The sequence below is a fragment of the Pithys albifrons genome, chromosome 1 (genome assembly GCF_047495875.1).
Source record: "Pithys albifrons albifrons isolate INPA30051 chromosome 1, PitAlb_v1, whole genome shotgun sequence".
Taxonomy (NCBI): Eukaryota; Metazoa; Chordata; class Aves; order Passeriformes; family Thamnophilidae; genus Pithys; species Pithys albifrons.
In genome coordinates, this window is record NC_092458.1 from 55,963,246 (window position 1) to 55,982,081 (window position 18,836).

General features: G+C 36.3%; 1 protein-coding gene across 1 annotated transcript in view; it reads right to left on the reverse strand.

The window, feature by feature from the left end:
- VWA8 (von Willebrand factor A domain containing 8) overlaps positions 1-18,836 on the reverse strand; it is a 184,299-nt gene that overhangs the window by 22,926 nt on the left and 142,537 nt on the right. Inside the window, 4 exon segments of the mRNA XM_071550531.1 lie at positions 908-1,064; positions 1,821-1,929; positions 17,259-17,463; positions 18,578-18,659. Coding sequence (XP_071406632.1) covers positions 908-1,064; positions 1,821-1,929; positions 17,259-17,463; positions 18,578-18,659 — 553 coding nt within the window.

Below are 18,836 nucleotides of genomic sequence, written 5' to 3' on the forward strand. Positions count from 1 at the left end.
TTCCAGTCAAATAGGGCAATTTAAAATGTTTACCAGAAGAAATACTATCTAGGCAGGAAAGTCATCAATAACTTTCATAGGAAAATTCTCCCTTCCAGATAATCCTGTATAAACAAAGCAGTGAAATCTGCAGTTTACCTTATTTTTTTTTCATCAGCCTGAGAATTCCAACCTCCCTGTTCTTAACTTTTATCTGTTAGTTCCTATAACTATCCAAGTGGTACAGAACAAAAATCCAAGTCAAATGTGGTTTCATGATAGGCTGCATTTACAGCTGGCACATGCCAGCTCACTGAGTTTTGGCAGGACATAAATTGTTACCTCATGTACAGATACTCTGATTTTACAGTACACAGCTGGACTGTTCCCACAAACTCCCCTAACGCAAATTTGCTAAATCACCACACACATAGGAAGAAACTCATCAAAGCATGCCATGTGTGTATATGTAAAAGTGCCTGCTGAGGCTTAATAGTTCAAATCATCTCAACTTCTGGCTACAGACCTTTCAAACAAAAGAAATTTAATTGCAATGGTCCATTTTGAAAGACATGTGTTAGGTGACAAATTCCTAACAATATACAATCTGGATTCATCATAATTCAAAGAAACTTTCCTATGGTTTATCCCTTTATAAAAAAAATAAATATTGACATCACTCTTCTTATCCACCTAGTTGTGTTTTACTCTACCAAATTACACATTCATTTTAACAGTGTAGCTTGATTCAATAGAACATTCTGTACATCTTGTCCAGAACAGCTAAACATGTGCTGGTAAACTCTGTTAAATGATAACAAACAGGGCAATGTGGCTAATAAAGACAGCGAAGAAAGAAAATTCTTTTTACCCATCTTTTTCAAATGCTTCAGGGAAATGGCAAGGAAAATAGAGACTTTCACGCTACCTCTGTTTAAAGGCCTTTTCAGCCATCTCTCGAGCAGCTCTCTTCACCTCCTCCGGAACAGCATCCTTTTCAGCTTGAGATATTTGGTAAACCCTGTGGCCAGCATCCAGTCGATATGGCCCACCTTTGCCACCTAACCCAGCAGTGTCTCTCCCACCTAACATTGTTGAGATAAAAAATAATTAAGAATATGTATTTCATAATAAATGAGAACATGTTTTCTTTAAAGCTTCCATTGTTATATCTACTGATGTTTCAAAAATGTTGCCAACAATCCCCAGTATAAATATTCATTGCCAAATATCTTCCAAGCCAAACACCTATCATGGTAAAGAAGAACTCTCATGGAGTACTCGTGTTAATAGTCCCTTGAGACCAGATTCATAATGGTTTCTATCTTGTGCAAAGGGGACCACAGAACATACGAATTCTTGTATGTCTCCTCAAAGCTCATGATCCTTAAAGCCATTCATCCAAACTCTGTCTTCTCTCTAGAATTTGTTGGTTTACACTGTTTCCAAACCACTTTATCTAGTGATCACTATTATCCTCTTTTAGAATTAGGAGGCACTTTCTGGGTACTTCTTGCCTACACTACCTAAATTGCTGCAGTTACAGAAACATCTAAGAGGATGGCAAACGGCTCAGCCTAGTTTTTGTGGCTGCAAGCTTCTGTTCTCCGTGTGGCCGATGAAAAGAGACAAGAAAATATAATTGAAGAAGAGATCTGGTATATACAGTTTAAGTCAGACACTGCAAATACTTCTTTTCACTGGCAATAAAGCAACCCTGTATTGGATAAAATAGATCTAGGCAGAAGATGGCTTTATAAAACTGTTATTGACTGGCACAGCACCTCTCTTAGACATCTGTCAATGAAGCATTAAAAAAAACAAACCAAAAAGCAACAAACCTGTTCCACCAGCCCATGTATTTCCACCAACATGTGGCATGTTGTCTGGATCCACTTTTCCATGTTTGGGGGAACTGACATCCAAACCACTGTCCCTCTGAATGGTTATCTGTAAAACAGAGACACAGATCTGTAAATCCCTCTTATAGCAAAGAAAATGCTCTAACAATCTAGTAATAGCATACTAGGTGTGCTGAAGAGCTATAGGACCAGCACTAACTCTATAAATCCAACATTCCACCTGTTGAGGACAACAGAATAAAGCAGAATAAAACAGGGCTCCTGAGTGACACGTTATACTAGTAAGACTACGGCCATATTTGAACCATTTGGTGCAGTCAGATCACATCCATGCTGGAAAAATGCTTCCTGATAACTGCCCAACACAATTCAAAATCCCCCTGTAGACAGAATCACCTGCAGTTTGAACACTTCTTGGAGTATTGTACATCCATAGTACTGTCCATCCATTTACACATTTCACGCACACCCAATTGTAGTTCCACATTCATTATTGATGGGTAGATAGATCTTCCTTTTGTGAACAGGGATTAAAGAAACAATGTGCTCTTCTCTGAGATTCGTTCAAATGACAGACTTGTGCAACCCTTACCTTCCCCACCATGACCACAAAAGCCTGCTGTGGTGGGTTTTCTAGGCCTGTCTGCTGATGGCACTTTTGCCATTGATTCACAGCACAGCTGAACATCCAACAGCTGTCAGATGGTCACAGTTGAGTCACTCCAGGCTGGGGCTGGATTTAAATGGGTGAAGGTAAAAATACTCCTTCCCGTTATGAATTCTGAGTCATGTAGTGAATTAATGACTCATGTGTAAACCGCCCTTCAGTTACTAATCTTCTATAATCTAACACCACTTCATTTTTTTAAAATGAAATGACTGAGATGGAAAATTAATGTCTTTAACCACTAGAAATTAACTTTCTTCTCATCTACCACAATACATTTAATTCTCCAATGAATTTATGTGTCCCAATAACTATGATTTATTGCCTCCTCAGAAGTTTACTGGCATTTTCAGGGTTTTCACTGTAGTGCAGTTTAATCCTTGAATTCACTGTCTTGCAGACTCAACTCCATGCTGACATGAATTCCATACATGTTTTTGAACTCAAAACATGTGCTCTAACAACAATGTCTTGGCAGCTATTCAAAACATAATTTTCTTTTCCTTTATAGAATTTATATCAATCCAAAAATACATACAACACATCCTCTGTAAACCACATCATTAGTGGAAAATCAAGCTCTAATCTGAAAAATTACATTCATTTAACATTAGTATAGGTAGAAAGACACTTAACCACAACAGCATGTTACCCTTAGGTAACTTTTTTAGTTTAAGAGATTTTCTCCAAAATAAACCATTCTTTTTTGTATAACTGATAGATTTAAAAGCTATCAGGAACACAGCTCAAAAATCACTGAGCCTGGTTTAATATAAAGTAATAAAACTAAAAGAGTAGTGTCAGCCTCATGGATCAAAACAAAATACTATACTGTAATGAGAAACAATAAAATATTGCAAAAAATTTACATGTTCATGCTTCTGGGATCTTTATATATAACCAGTGATGCAAATGTCATATTCTATTTTTGTCAAGTTTTTCCTTTGAAAAATTTCACTAAACATTTTGAAATGTTTAAATCATTGTTTAAACCATTGTTTAAATCTCAAGTGAGAAGTTCTGTAGCCAATAGAGTTTTACTGCTCATACGCTTTTCTCGCATAGAAGCTGTTCACAAATATTTCTAGTACACATGCAGTCAACAAGTTTCTAATATAAACCTATTTTTCAACACCTGGTTAAAGCACCTATTTGTAAATTTGAAATGGCATATGGTTAATAGAAAATATTTTATTTTATAATGATTTTTGGCTTTCTGTTCTTAAAAGGACAGTAGATCCAACATTCATTTCTGTTAAAACTTCAAAAAAAATTGCCTGAGAAAAAAAGGAACAAGGGGTGAAATCTCATAGCTTAAGAATGTGATCTCTTCACTTTTTTGTTATATATAGTTAATAGGTTACTGGATAAAATAATTGCAAATTTAATTACACTAGAATGAACACCACCAGCAGATGTTAAGTGTCTGTGCATTGCAGCAGTTTCATTAATTTACTTATCTTTCAAGTATCACTTATTTAAGCAAAAGGTAGACTTTTGGAAACTCTGAATACTTCAACAACCGTATTTTATTAGCACTGGTTTGCTGGGGTAATTATTTTTTAAATTTACCATATACTTAGAAACTGCATTAAATTAGCACACTGTAGAATCCTTTGAAGAAAATCTTCTGGATGTACTTTCCTTGTTTTCCTTTGCGCTGTTAGATAATTCCCTTAGTGACTTATTAGGCTTTTCTCCTTCCCATCCCTGTCTCCATGGAAGTGTTTTAAGGTGATTTTACAACCAACAAGTTCTCTCTCCTCTGAAAGTGCCTCTATAAACTAAAAGTTAGATTAGCAAATATCTATATTAGAATTGAAGATATATTTTAGATAAACAGTATATCACTGGGTCTTGACATGAAATCGGAGGGAGGATGAGGAAAAAACTGAAGAGATAAACTTCTGGACAATGATACTTTCTTCAGTGTGACAAATATAAAGACATGGAAGAGCCATAGATAAGTCACCACTCTGAGAACTGGAGGAATTCCTGGTATTAGAAACTATTAGAAAGGTAGATTTAAGAGGTAGGATCCAGAACTGGAAGGAATAAGAACCTGACAAAATGAACAGCAGTCAGTGGAAAAAATCTAGTTTGTCTTGCGTGAGAAGGAAGATAAGAAAAACAGATACTAAAAGTAGAGAAATGGCTCAAACAAAACTAAAATCCACAGTAATTTTTCCAAGCTTGTCTGATTGGAGTTCCTAAAAAGAATTTTCACTTACTGTTATGATGGATACTTTTCAAATATATAATTTTCTTGCTCAAATGTTGACCTGTTCCCTCTTGAATATTTTCTGTTTGAAACTACTGCAAAACTTCTATGTACATTGTTTCTTTCAATGAGAGTTTTGATTAAGAATCTCTTCTTGAGGGAAATCTGTGCTCTTCCTAGCTATACATGCACTGAAAGGCACTATTCATTACTGCATCACCATGCAGATCCCATACTGCCTGGTGAGCATATCACAGCTTTGTGAAACAACACACAAATTCAGTCTAGTAGCCTTGAGCTCCAGCTGTGAGGCACAGGTCAGGGTAGAATAGCTGGAAAAACTGTGAACTTTTTCTTTTGAAACTTCCTTTTGATTTCCAAAATAACTACTATTTCCAAAACACTCATGGTGCACATGTTTCAACTGTATATTATCTAAACTTGTTTATGAATATTGATTCACAATGAAAGCACTTTTCCCTTCCCTGTTCAGGTAGGTTTTTCTTCAAAGTCGTCATCATACAAGAAGCAGAAGTGCCATCCTCTTCTGGGATACATGATTCTTCTTTTATTCTCTATAGAGTCCAAATTTTCAAACACTTTTTTTCTCTTATTTTCTTCGATTATACTACATTCTTAGGCCATTATAGCAATAGGTAATGGGTACATTCAGAAGGACCTTGTGGCAGAGGCTCTGTAGGTCTTCCAAAGTCAGTGAGGCAAACAAACAAAAATTTTGTGCGAGAAGAATATGAAGACTGCAGGTAAGAAAGATATTTCAAGGAACGTTCTTTTCTGAAGGGGCAATGGTATGAAAGAAGTGCTTAAGAAAATAAATGAAGAAATAACAACAAATACCAAGACTTGTTAATGCTTTGACTGAATTTTCTGGTCCTGCATCTTACACATCCATTCCATTCTTACAGCAAGGGCAGCCAGGAAGGAATAGAACTAATAGAACTAACCACTCATTTTGCATTCAGTGAGAGATCCACAGCATCTGAACAACTTGTTCCATATCAGTTCCTACTGAGATACACAAATGTATACCAAAATGGTTTTACATGGCTACACTTCTTTTTGCTTTTTTTCCCAGCAACACTGACATCCTCAGAGTGAACCAAGTAAGAGACACTGATAAACATGTATTCAATTGGAAACTAAATGATCTTATTATCCTTCATATAGTAATGTAAAAAAGAGGCTCAAAGAAGCCAGTTGCATGATTTACTGAACTCAACAACACATAGAAACTGGGTTTTTCACATCTATGTCTTATTTATGACAAGCAGCTACTAAACTACAGCTAATCTGTAATAGTGGCCACTGTGAAGATAAGTCAAAGGCTGGTAGTTTTGTCTAGACTTCAGCTGATCAGACAAACTATGGTACATTGTGTACTAGACAAATCTTAGCTATGTTTGGAAGTGGATCTAGAACCACATTCATGTCACTTAAGTGAATGTGGGATTGAATTCTATTGACTTCTGATGTGAAACAATCTAATTTAATAACAACCCCTGGAGAGTAAGAGAGTACTGGCATACCTTTGGTACTTTTATAATCACTCAGTAAGGGGCAGAAGCTGAATTTGTTGAGGACCACACAGCTGACCCAGATACACTGTGCACTGGTCCTACAAGACACTGTCACAACTATGGGAAGAAAAGAGCTTGCATTAACCCATAACAAATAATCCATAACAAAAGCATGGGAATTGTGGAGAGGGATGCTGTACTCTATCATTAAAATTATTTATGTCCCACACATACCTGTATTTCATTCTAACATATGAGTTATTTTCACAATACAGTACTTCCCTTTTGAGTTCAGAATGAATTTTCTTCTAATGTATTGCAAATAAATCGCTGCAGCCCTATGAGTAAAACTGACCAAAAGCATTATCAAATTTAGCTTCAGCTGATTTTGTACAGGTGACCTTAATGACATTTTAGCATCCAGTAATCTTAATCTTACATTGCAATGAAACTGAAGAGAAATAAATATCTTTAAAAAGAAGCTTCACCATGTTAAAGGCAATCCCAAGTAGCACAACCATGCATTTCTGTATCTTAACAAGTATTATTCAAAGTACATCTGTCTATTGAATGTATATTAATAGCTCTATTATTAACAAGTTCATAATAGTACTTAATTTAGTGACCAAAGACACTTACAAAAGTCAACTGAAATGAACATTTCAGTGTATCTATTATTCAATCATTCATGTTTCAGAGTATTGACAACATTCCTCCATGCATTTTTAAGCCCATACATAAGCTTATTCTTCAAGTCTGTTACAACAAACTAAAGACTAAAATTCCTCAAGTTATCTGTACTGTGGAGATAGGAAAAGAGAGAGGGAATTAATCTCCTCCTGTCTTGTCCCCCTTGAAATTTTCTTTATTCCTGGGAGGTTCATGCAGGAGATCTAACCAACAGCTCTCACAGTCTTAGATGTCCAAAGCTCCATTACAGTTGTGTAAAAAGCTGACTCTCTGAAACGTGTTTTAAGCAGAACATGTACTTAGACTTAACCACTCACAGAAAGAGAACTTATGGTTACAAGCTAAGAAATATCATTTAGAATTTGTAAGCAGAAGTCAGGTGAGCTTGAAAATATTTCTAGCTTTAAACATAAAAGTAATCAAGAATGAGAGCTTCCAGTAAAATGTGAAGGACTTAATCCTTAATGTCAATTAGGATGTGACTGGGATGCAGATAACCTTTATGGTCATGGATATTCCTGTCATCCTGCCCTGTAACTGACAGGCCTCTGTTCACCCCTGCAAACTAAACTGGCTAGAGAGTAGATGGTCCTTTAATACAGCAGCTCACTTTTGTATTCTGATTCAGTAACTTCATTAAAATTCCTGAAGGGTGCAGGAGGTGTCAGGACCTTCCATTTAGGAGGCCCTGCCAGAAAAGCTCCTTTGTGGTGCTCACAGCAATGAAAGCAAGTTTCTGCCTCAGGACTGGCAAAGAAACTCTGGTTTCCAATGGGGGTGAGCTGGCTCATGTACAAGGGACAGACCTTTCACCTCTAGTTTTAATTATCTCTGGTCCTGACAGCATGAACTCATATCTAATCCCCTTACATGAAACACAATGGTTATTTCAATACTCCAGATACAACAAGTGGGGAAAACCAGAAAAAAGTTCTCTGATCCCAGGCTACCATCCTGAGGTGTAAAGGGATGACATAATTATTTTTAAAAATGGACCATATTCCCATTCTTCAAACCTCCCCCAAACAGTCTTTCTTATCCTCTGGGGAATGTTTAAGCAGAGCTGGGCATTCCTTACAGGCTTTTACATCTTCAAAATAGAAATAAATGGAATTACTCCTTATTACATGTGGTGACAAGGAACCAACCTTTCTACTAAGCCCTTTTAAGCATTCAGTGGATGATTCCACATAGAACAAATTTGCTAAAGCTGCAACCAGCATGATTTCATGTGTCAGAACTTGATAAATACATACAAATTATACAAGCAAACAGGGTCACAGCTGCAGTATTTACAGCTGTAGGCAATATTTATGTAGGAAAATCTTTAAAAAGAAAATGTTAAGGTATCAAAACATTATTTTCACAAGCACTTATTCTAGTGCATTATTGGTTGTTTCTTCCTGTTGATCAGAAGAAAATAGGAAGAAGAATGTGTGCACTAAGATTTGAGCTAGAATACCGTTCACATGATTCAGGTGCAATGCAAGTTAAGGAGGTGTGCACTAGATTAATTACTTGCATGATTAGACAATCCTGGGAAGTAGGCAGATGCAGGCATGATCTAGGCTGGCAAGATACCATTCTTCATTTACTCTTTTTATCATAAAGGACAGAACCCTTCTAAGATCCAAATTAGAAGATATGCACTCTTATCCTAACATACCTGATATGTGGAAGGAAAGAATTAAGCTGCTATTTTGCCTTTTCATTAACATAAAATATATTAAACAGGGTAGTACATAATCAATGAAGAATATGGGTTACTTTTCATACAAGGCATTAAATTGTTGTTGAAAAACATTAACTATATGAATATAAACCTACTAGAAAGACTATAAAGTTAAAACATCTATGTTTTCTTAAGTAATTTCCTTTTTTTTAGTGCTGTGGACAAAGATTGGGAATGTATCAGAAGATCATAGAAGGAAAAGAAGGGAAAACATCCTAGATTTTTGTCTTACAGGTGATTTGGGAGGTAGTAGTTTCTTCATCAAAATCAGTGAAAAAACCTGTTATCACTCTCACACTTTGTTATGAAAAAAGATTGACTTTGGCTGTAACAAAACATGACTATTCTCCAGCTGAAAAAGGCATTAAGTAATCCATCCCATGGTGGCACAAAGGATTAGGAAATGTATTCCACAGAATGCAGAATGTATTTCAGTAGAGAGGTAAAAGACTGATTTTTTTCCCTAAAAAAAATTTATTTCCCCACTCCTCCAACATTAAACCCACACTATTACCCTAGGCTGCATTTAACAGCTCACAAGAACGTACTTTCCTCCAACACATTTTTATCAGCAGCATGAATATATGCATTACATCCTCAAAGAGCATATAAAAGTTCCACACCAGGCAAATCAAAGGCTAATTTGCCTGTTCTGTGGTGGTTTTACAATCTACTATAAACTGGTTCTACTAAAGACAGAAGAAAAACATTTTATAATCTACTTATACAAACTAGTGAGAGAAAGGCACAAACAGGCAAAAAAAAATCTAATGGCTTCTATTATGTTCACTTGTAGCATATCATGTACAGCTTTTTCTCTAGGTACTAAAAATTAATAGCATAATTTCAATTCACATCAACAGCATAAAACGGAGCCCACAAGTAATTTTTCCACAGAAAAGAATATTTGGTCTTGGACAATAAAAATGCGTGAAATACATTCTGTTTCTGCAATTGTATCCTGAAATACAAAAAACATTTGTTGCACTGCAGTATCAAAATTTTAATATGTTTTCTTCCTCCATGTGTCTTCCTTTTCATTTTCTATCTTGTCTCTAAAATTTTGCAAGAGTCCAAAATAAACTAATGAAGCTTCATGAATTATCTGACTCCTGCAAACATTACTTTCTAGAAGTAGCTTTTAAAATTCATACAGGCATTAAGCTTCTGTCTTGAATAGCTACACTACTGAAAGCATCACAACTTTGATGGAATTTTAGGAAAGTGAATCTGCGGGGGGAAAGAGGTGAAGATCTGGAGCGAAACTTATAAAAAGGTGTATCTGGCTTACAAACAAAGTTTATATACACCAGCTAAAAAACCCATACCACTGTGTAAAATGCAGTCATTGCTGTTGTGGGTCCTCATTTGAACTAAATGCTGTCACTCTAAGAACTAACTCGGAAACTCTGCACAGTAGATACATTATTTTTCCAAGGTATGTGCATCCTGTGACTTAAAAGCTGGATAAACTAAATAAAGTAATAAGAGACTATCATACATTTATTTTATCTAACAAATCTTCTGCTATGTTAACACCTGTGTAAATTCCATTTTCCTCTGTCATTATTTAAAAATCCTGAGTCAATTCTATTGAACTAAAAGATGTGAGGTCATCATCTTTTTAGTATGCTAATCCACTATGAAATGCCATCAGAACAGATAGAAAAGGTCTAGCTTGGTTATTTATCATGACTATTGTAACACCTCCTAACATCAATGAACTCAAAAAATACTGTGTTTGGTTGCTTCTACAGTACCGTGAATAATCAACAGCTAGAAAGATGGGTTAAGTGAATACATTAAGTCAGTTTGGAATAATCCAGACGGAAAACAACAGGATCAAAATAAAGCTGAAAAAAATTACATGTAGAAGCAGAATGCTTGATTTCTGTATACCTAGGACGATGTCAAACCTGTCCTTAAGAAGCAGAGGAAGAAGTTATCTAAGATCAACTACGTTGTTTTGTTTTCTAAAGGAAAGCCTTCTCTATTTAGCAGTACTGTAATGGATCAGATGATTTAAATTTTCCCTACATTTGTACCTTCATTAATCAGGGAATAACTTTCATAAGGCAGAATTATTAGTATGCATTTGTCTCACTGGGACAGCAGGATTTCAGTGGTTTTAGGAGCTCCAGCCTTTATGTCAGCAATGTGCACTGCTGCAGTTTCTGAGATCTGAAAGAGGGTGTTGAGGTGATTTTATTTTCTCCCATGAGAACTTTGGGGTTTTTTGGGTAAGGTCAGAAGAAGAAAGAGGAACTTTGTGCTGGATCGGCCTTCTCTAACAGAAAGTTAAGGTTATTTCCCTCCTGCTCTTTGTCAGTCTGCTCTAATTAGACTGGAAGATCTTTAGCAAAGAGAACGTATTTTAGATATGTTTGTACAGTGTTTCCAACAAGGGCCTCACTTAGGCTGAGTACATTTATATTAGAAAAAGTATCTAACAGAGGACCAATGATCTTTTTCTGCATTGCTTTACCCAGCAAATACTTTTAGAGATATGAACTTACTGAGCTCTGTGTGTTCACAGCTTTTTAGTCTCATGCTTCCCCACACTCAGATGCCTTTCTTCAAGGGGTAGTGTACAGCTGCTACTCCTCACTTAGATAAAATGAATAATGTGGTCCAGGAAGAGGTCATAGACCTAAACTGTATATTTGGGGCTCACAGATCTCAGAACTGCAAGTGCTATCACACTATACTTTGCAATCCACTTATTGACTAGATAACTCCGTAATCTGCAGCGTTTCAAGATCCCATGCAGGACTGCAGAATGTCATACGGTTATTCCAAACTTACAAAATTCTCCATTGCATGTATTTTTCATAATTTATGGGGTTTGTACTGACAGTATTTAAGAGCTGATGGAAATCACTGTTATTAGCCCACCGATGCCCTCATGTGGTTAGAAAAACTGCTCGGTCTAAAGTAGAAAACAGAAAACAGGGCTGGTGGTGGGGAGAAGGATCAGCTGCTCTTGCTAAAGTTCATGCTTTAGTCTTGAGTCAAGAACTGCAGTTTTGTTCAGTTCAGTCTTAATATCAGGGAAAGGCTGGATTTTTGTTAAAATGTTATAAAGCAAAAATTTTTTTTAAAGGAAAATAAGTTGGGATCACTGAAACTGCTGAATCAATTATTATTCAGACAAACATCTAAGCTGAAAAAATAAATTTCATCAGGAGGCTTTACGTTACTCTGAACTTTCAAGTGCAGCTTCAGAAAATCAAAAGAAAAAACGGGTGCATTCAATAAAACACAAAATATTAATTCACTTAAAGGGCGAGTAGTTTGTGTAGAGTTTTACATGATTAGTTGTGTGGAATACAAGTGGAATAAATGAGACTATCCAAGGAAGGGAATAAGACAATTATTACCCAAGCTGACTTTCAGTTCTTGTCCTTTATGAAATGCAGTCCCTGAGGGACTAGATACCTCCCAAGTTATGATGATCTCTTGAGGTAATTCTAATTCAAGAGAGCCAATGTCCAGGCATGACTGCTGGAGAAAAAATGAACGTGTGTGTGTGCATACACATATACGTACATATGTATCTGTGTGGGAATATACATTTATATACACCAATTACATATGTATATCTCCCCACCTAGTTTAACATGACTGCTTCTTTTAACTTCAACGGTAAATGTGACATTTTTGGCATTATGATTACTTCAGAAATGTACTCAACTTTGACTCCAGATCAACACAAGCTTTACCTAAGTATAGGTAGGATTAGAACATATTTTAAATATATTTCTAATTATGGACCTGGCATCCCGTAATAGCTACTTAGCATTTGTCTTTGCCCTAATCAGATCTAAAGGTTAACTGATGGATTGCAGAGGAAAGTCTAAATGTTGGGAATTACTACTGTGTGCTGCTGAACTCATGAAAATGATGTTTTTAGCAAAAAGTGCTAAAAAGTGCTACCATCATGGGTGATTTGAGCAGTTTTAACATGAAAAAAACTATTGGTGATGAGGACATACACATGGCTCTTTTACACTACTAACATGAACCACATGTTCATATCTTCTGGCTGTTCACAGGACAAAGGATAATTTACATGTTCTGTTGTACCTCTTGAGCGCTGCTATAAGACCATGAAGACAGCCATTTAAATCTGAGAAAAAAAATATCCATTTACCGCATTCTTGAGTTTTGCTAAATATGCCTATACTCAGCCAACCATGTTTCAACCTCGAGCAATCTAGAGTTGATATTTGTTTCCTTAGGTGGCTGGGCAGCATTTATATGCTTTTTTCCCCCCTAGTTTAAGGTATGTTCATACTGACTGCTGCATTCAAGGACTTTCAAGCTATTTAACTTGGCAACACAAAGTATGTTAATATGGGTGTATAATGCATTTATCCCACTGACACTGCAATGTAGACATACAGCATGAACTTGAACAGGTGACCTGCCCTCCTGAAGTCTCAGTTCCCCCCTCTGGAAAGCAAAGATAATCACTGGCCTTGGATGCTGCAATAATTGTATATTTAAAAGTTTAGGGGTGTCTAAAGGGAACCAGTTGTGGATGCATGAAGAAATTTTTCTTCCCTTCTCTATTTAGCTAGTTAGTGATTCATGCTTTGTGGAAACACTGTATCAGTAAAATGTTAACTAGTCCCAGCAGATAGAAAAAGAACATGCACTACTAAGAAAAGGAATCACTATTTCAGATACAAACATTCATTTTCGACAGAAAGCTATTCTCCCAGTTTCACAGGGCAGAAGATCAGGAATGAGAACTCCCAAAAACTTAATCTAAAGCCTGCCCTATTCTTACATACATTTCATTCATGTCTCCTTTTAGAGCCAAGGCCTGAAATATATCCCAAATATATCCAAGTCATGTTGAGCTGTCCTCCTCTAGGACCTCTTCTCACAGATCTGGGACAGTACTGCATGAATGTTGTGAATTCAATTTTGAGTCCAGATATATATTACCATAAACTAAGTGACAAAGATTTTGCAATCTTTGACCAAGTGCATTTTTATACACTGTACAGGTTTGGGTATGTCCTGGGACTTTGGAAAACAATGACATTCTGAGCATAACCTTTACAAAGCATAAATCATTTTAGACAACACACTACAGTGGGAGAACATTAAGCAGAAGGACTACAGAAATAAATCTTTTTGTTAATAGTCACAGATAAATGCTTTACCATCTATTGATATACCTCTAAATGATGCACCTTTTAATTATTTTTATCTAAACACTGCACTTCATCTAAATGAGACATGCCACTAAACAATTCTTACTGAAGAACAATATTCCAACTATGTCAGAATGTACTCAGAGTTTTTCTATTTAATTTCTATGAATAGCAATTTGATGAAAAAAGTAACACAAATTTTCAAATTCTTTTCAGATATTTGATAATGAACTGACCTTGTTCTCAACAACACCAAACTGTGAAAAGGCTCAACAATTTTTAGGCTACAGTTCACAGCTTTTGAAAATACAGTATTTTGTTTAGAGTTTGTATTTTAGGCACACCAATTAAGAATTTCACTGTAGTATTACTTTGAATTTAAAACTTCAATAAATTATGATTTCTGACCTGCCTGTATAAATGCAGACTTATGTAAGCACATACCATATTTTGATAAATTAACTTTGTAGTCTCAAGATTTCAGCAGTTTCAACTCCGCTGAGTATGTCAACATTATAAAACAAATGTTGACTATTTTGAAGACTGCCACAGTATTAGATGAAGGGAGCCTAATTACTGATTATAAGTGGAACAGCTGTTTGTTTTCCTCTGTTTCATTGCTTATGTATATCCAGCCTGGTTCTGAGAGCTAATGTGTGTGTTTGTGAAAGCAAAAATATATCCCTAGAAGACAGTACCAACAGCTCCAACTGAAGCCTTGTTGAAGATTTGTTTCTAACTCTTTGAAATTTTATTTATATTGAAAGCCCTCTAATTGTTTTTTCTCTGAAAAGTCAGGAAGATTCAAAGAGATTCCGTGTGTTTCTGCAGAACAGTGGTTCCCTATCACCTAGACAGGTCTTGTGTTGGTCTAAGAACATCACCATGAAGGCATAATAAGCTTTGTGATAGGCATCTATAGCAGTTTTTTGGGGGTGGATGGGTGATATGTGGAACACTGACAATTGTCTTAAGTGAGCTTCTGCTTTAAGATGATTGGGAATGATGGGTTTAGTCAAGGAATTAGAGATGCCTCATTAGACTCTAAGTTACTTAACATGAGTATGCACATGAAACATCTGCTCTGGAATGAACAGACCAATACATGGCTGCAAAGTATGCCCAATTTTTTAAAAAACAGGTATCAGGAAATATTTAGCAGCAGCATTCTTAGCAAAGTAATTGTGTCTAAAACAGGGCATACTGAAGTTCTTAATTGCTTAATTGCACAGGGAACCTAAATTAATATGTTTTCAAGCTAATGGGATCCTTTAATTTCCAGAAATGAAAGCCTTATTGAAATACTACTTTTATGTCTCAGTTGATGAAAAATTAAGTAGGAAAGGTGAAGGCCTTCACATCCAATTAGTATTATCGAGTTTATACAGCAACTACATATATCTTACTGGAGGTTACATAAAATAAAAGACCAAATTTACTGCTTATTGCTCTGTAATGCCTTTGTAAACAAAGTTTCTTAGGTCTTATTATCTTTCCATTTGAAACAAAGCAAAAAAGTGAAGCAGAGAAACAGAAGTTAGTTATAATCATGCAGGTTTGAAGATCCCATAGGAGGCTTTGTTCCATCCCTGTAGCACAATCAAACAGTATGCCATTTCTCTCAGGCAACCAGCAATAGGACAAGAGGGCACAGGCTTAAGCTCTGCCAGGGGAGATTTAGGTTGGATATCAGGAAGAAGTTCTTCACAGAGAGAGAGTGGTCAGGCATTGGAATGGCCTGCCCAGGGAGGTGGTGGATTCTCCAACCATGGAGGTTTTTAAGGTGAGATTGGACATGGCACTGAGTGCCATGATCTGGTAATCACAGTGGCGTTGGATTAAGGGTTGGACTTGATGATCATGGAGGTTTCTTCCAACCCAACTGATTCTATGATTCTGTGATTTCAGTTCTGAGAAACACTGGTTTGACCTCTGCATCCTGTGTTGACAGAGGAAAGAAGAAATATACCCTAGTAGAGAGGCAGGTTGTCAGTGGAAAGGAATTCTACATCGGATCTTGAAAACTGCTTTGTGATTGTGGGAAAACTTTTCCGTGTTCTTTAATATGGTTACTTGACATTACTAGCTAAATGACTTAAATTTTCTGATGACATGTACTTTCCAAGCCAGTATTCTCTAATAATTAGTTGACTATTATTGAAAGCAAAACTCTAACTGTTCCTGCTGGCTCTTTTAATTTCCACTAGTTAACTTGATTGTCAGATGAAACTGGGCTGGTGTAAACCGACTATATCTGGCCATAAGATGGTGCTAGTGCTACTGCACTGGCAATAAAAATGGCACCGGTAAAGTGACAAGTGTCAAGCACAAATGTGCTACTGGGTAACAGTTTCCTTTTCTCATGACTTCTGTGAATGGCCTTTGCTGAGGTCCAGTAACAGGAACACAACAGCTCTTGCCCAAGTCTCTGCAACTGCAGAACATCTTGTAGAAAGAAAGCTAGGAGTGGGAAAAGCAAGTGAAAGAAGAGCTATGTTATGTCCTAATACATCTTATTCACACTTGAGATGCCAAGTAAACAAAACAAGAGAGACCTAATTTAGAATAGACTGATTCTATTTTCCCATTCTAATTTACTACGAAGGTGGTTTCAGAAAGTCATGAAACAGAAATAACTGCAGTGGTAGACAGAGAACCTCTTAGCCGTGGCAGACAGGATCTGCCTAGTTGGAGTGGAGAAATCCTCCTAAAGCACACTCTAGTTCTTTGAAGTAAAGTGATACCTTTTCCAATCACTAACAAAAATTAAAGATGCAATTGAACAGTTGCAATGATGATCATACATATTAGCCAGTACATTAACACTTACACATACATAAATATATGCACACATTTTCAGCATCTACCTAAACACTCCACATGAGAAAAGAGCTCCGTGAAGATCCTTGCAACTCTTCAGCTGGGAAAATTATCAAAACTAGCCAAAGGCTCTACTGTGAACTCAAGGCACTTTTCACCTAGATTTCAAGTTTCTTTTCCAAAGCAAAATCACAGTATTTTTTTCGAAGCATTTGAACACTAGAAAAGCATATCCTTTGCTTAAAAATTAATTTCATTATTCTACACTTTGAAAGTTACAGTCAAAAATCAGCCGGAGACAATGTATTTGCATTTAACTGCACTGGAATTTGGCAAAAATACAAACACTGTGAGACAAACAGTTTGTCAGTGGCCACAATTACAGGGTCATAAAAAGTTTTTAAATTTAAGCTACTGTGACCCTTCTTTCACTGAAGAAGTCCATTCAATTTTTCTCACTGGTGTATTTCTACTTCACAGTGTTTTTCAACACACCTCTCCCTTAACTCCTTTCCCAGCTGAAAACTCATCCACAGCTCATTTTATTAAATATTTTTCACTTCAGCTTTGTGAACTCCCACCTGCACAGGACGACCATCTTCTTGGCCAATCATGTTCCTCCAATCCTGCAGTGACCGCTGGAGGCTTTCTAGCCCAGTCTCCCAAAGCCTCACACCTCCTCCCATGTCCACAGTAACCAAACCTACTTTGCCCAGTGGTGCCAACAGGGCATCAGCATCTGAGATCTTAGACAGCCAAGATGTATATGGGGAGAGAGACTGGGATCTGAAAAACAAGAATTAATATGATTTTTCTTGAAGCTGTAATTAAAAGGGTCATAAATATTTCTGCAGTTAAGGTGACAATTAAATGAAATTGCATCCTCATTTCATGAGAGACTACAACTATGCCCTGCAGACCCACTGTCTTATCTGAAATAGTTCACCTACTGAAACTGGATATAACAAAAGGTATTTCACAGTATAAGAAGTAGTACAAAAAACAGGCTGAAAGGGAATATGTTACCTAATCCACTGCTGTTATAAAGAATATAAAAAAGGTAAAGAGATGCTATAAAAAACCTACAAAAGTATGTAGAACTAAAAAAAAAAGGAGAGAACATGACCTCGGCCCTGAGGAAAATGCATTTATGCATTTCCATCATATTAGAGTAACACTTTTCTCTAGTGCTCTAATACAAAACAAAGATTTACACACTCATTTAACAATAGCACAGCTTTATGCACAGAGAGTCTTAGCAGTATTTTAAATAGTGACCTTGCTGATAAAAATTTACTGCTGAAACAGGGGGCCTAATAGGTACATAAGCTGAAGAGAAATTCAGATAACACAGGAAAGATTCTATACATTTTTCAGTATGTTATGATATGTATAATGACTTGGCAGCCTGCATTAACAGTACAATTAATAATTTTCTAAAACATAAGAAGGAGCAACACATACTCCTCTACCTATGACTGAAATTGTCAAGTTAAGTTAGCATTTGACCAGGCTAACTATGCCAGAAGGAGGAAAGGTTGTTATATTTTAAGATAGAAAAGGAAAAGAAAATAAAGGCAGCAAAGCAGAATGAAACAGGGTAGAGAATAAAGTGGATGAAAGAGGGCGAAGGAGCAAAGGGCCTGAAAATCAGAAGATGAAGCCACCTTTCATATTTACTAATCAATGGCTACATTCCCATTGGTATCACCTAGTAACCAGATAAATTATGTATACAAAAAATATGCTTCAGTGTTTGCAGAATTTTATACAAGGTATGAATTAGTTTTACTTTCCACATCAGAAGAAATATTTGCTTACACTGATGTAGTAAGGGACACTAAATTCTCTTTGCTCTTCCTCTGAGACAGAGGCTGCCCTAATCAATAAAAACAGTTACCTAGGAATTGCAATGTATTTGATTTTCTTTGAGTTAAGATCTGTTACTTCCAAGTATCCAGCAGCTGGTGGAGGAGTGACATCTGAAAAAAACCCAAACATGTTATTTTCCTGTTGCATGATTAACTGGTTATTGCATTTGCATTTAGCAGATTAAATTTAAACACTTCATTATACCGTACCTGTCAGAAAATCATAACCTTTCACATTAAATACAGGAATACAACTTGCAAATAGAGAATTGTTTTATTATTATGATA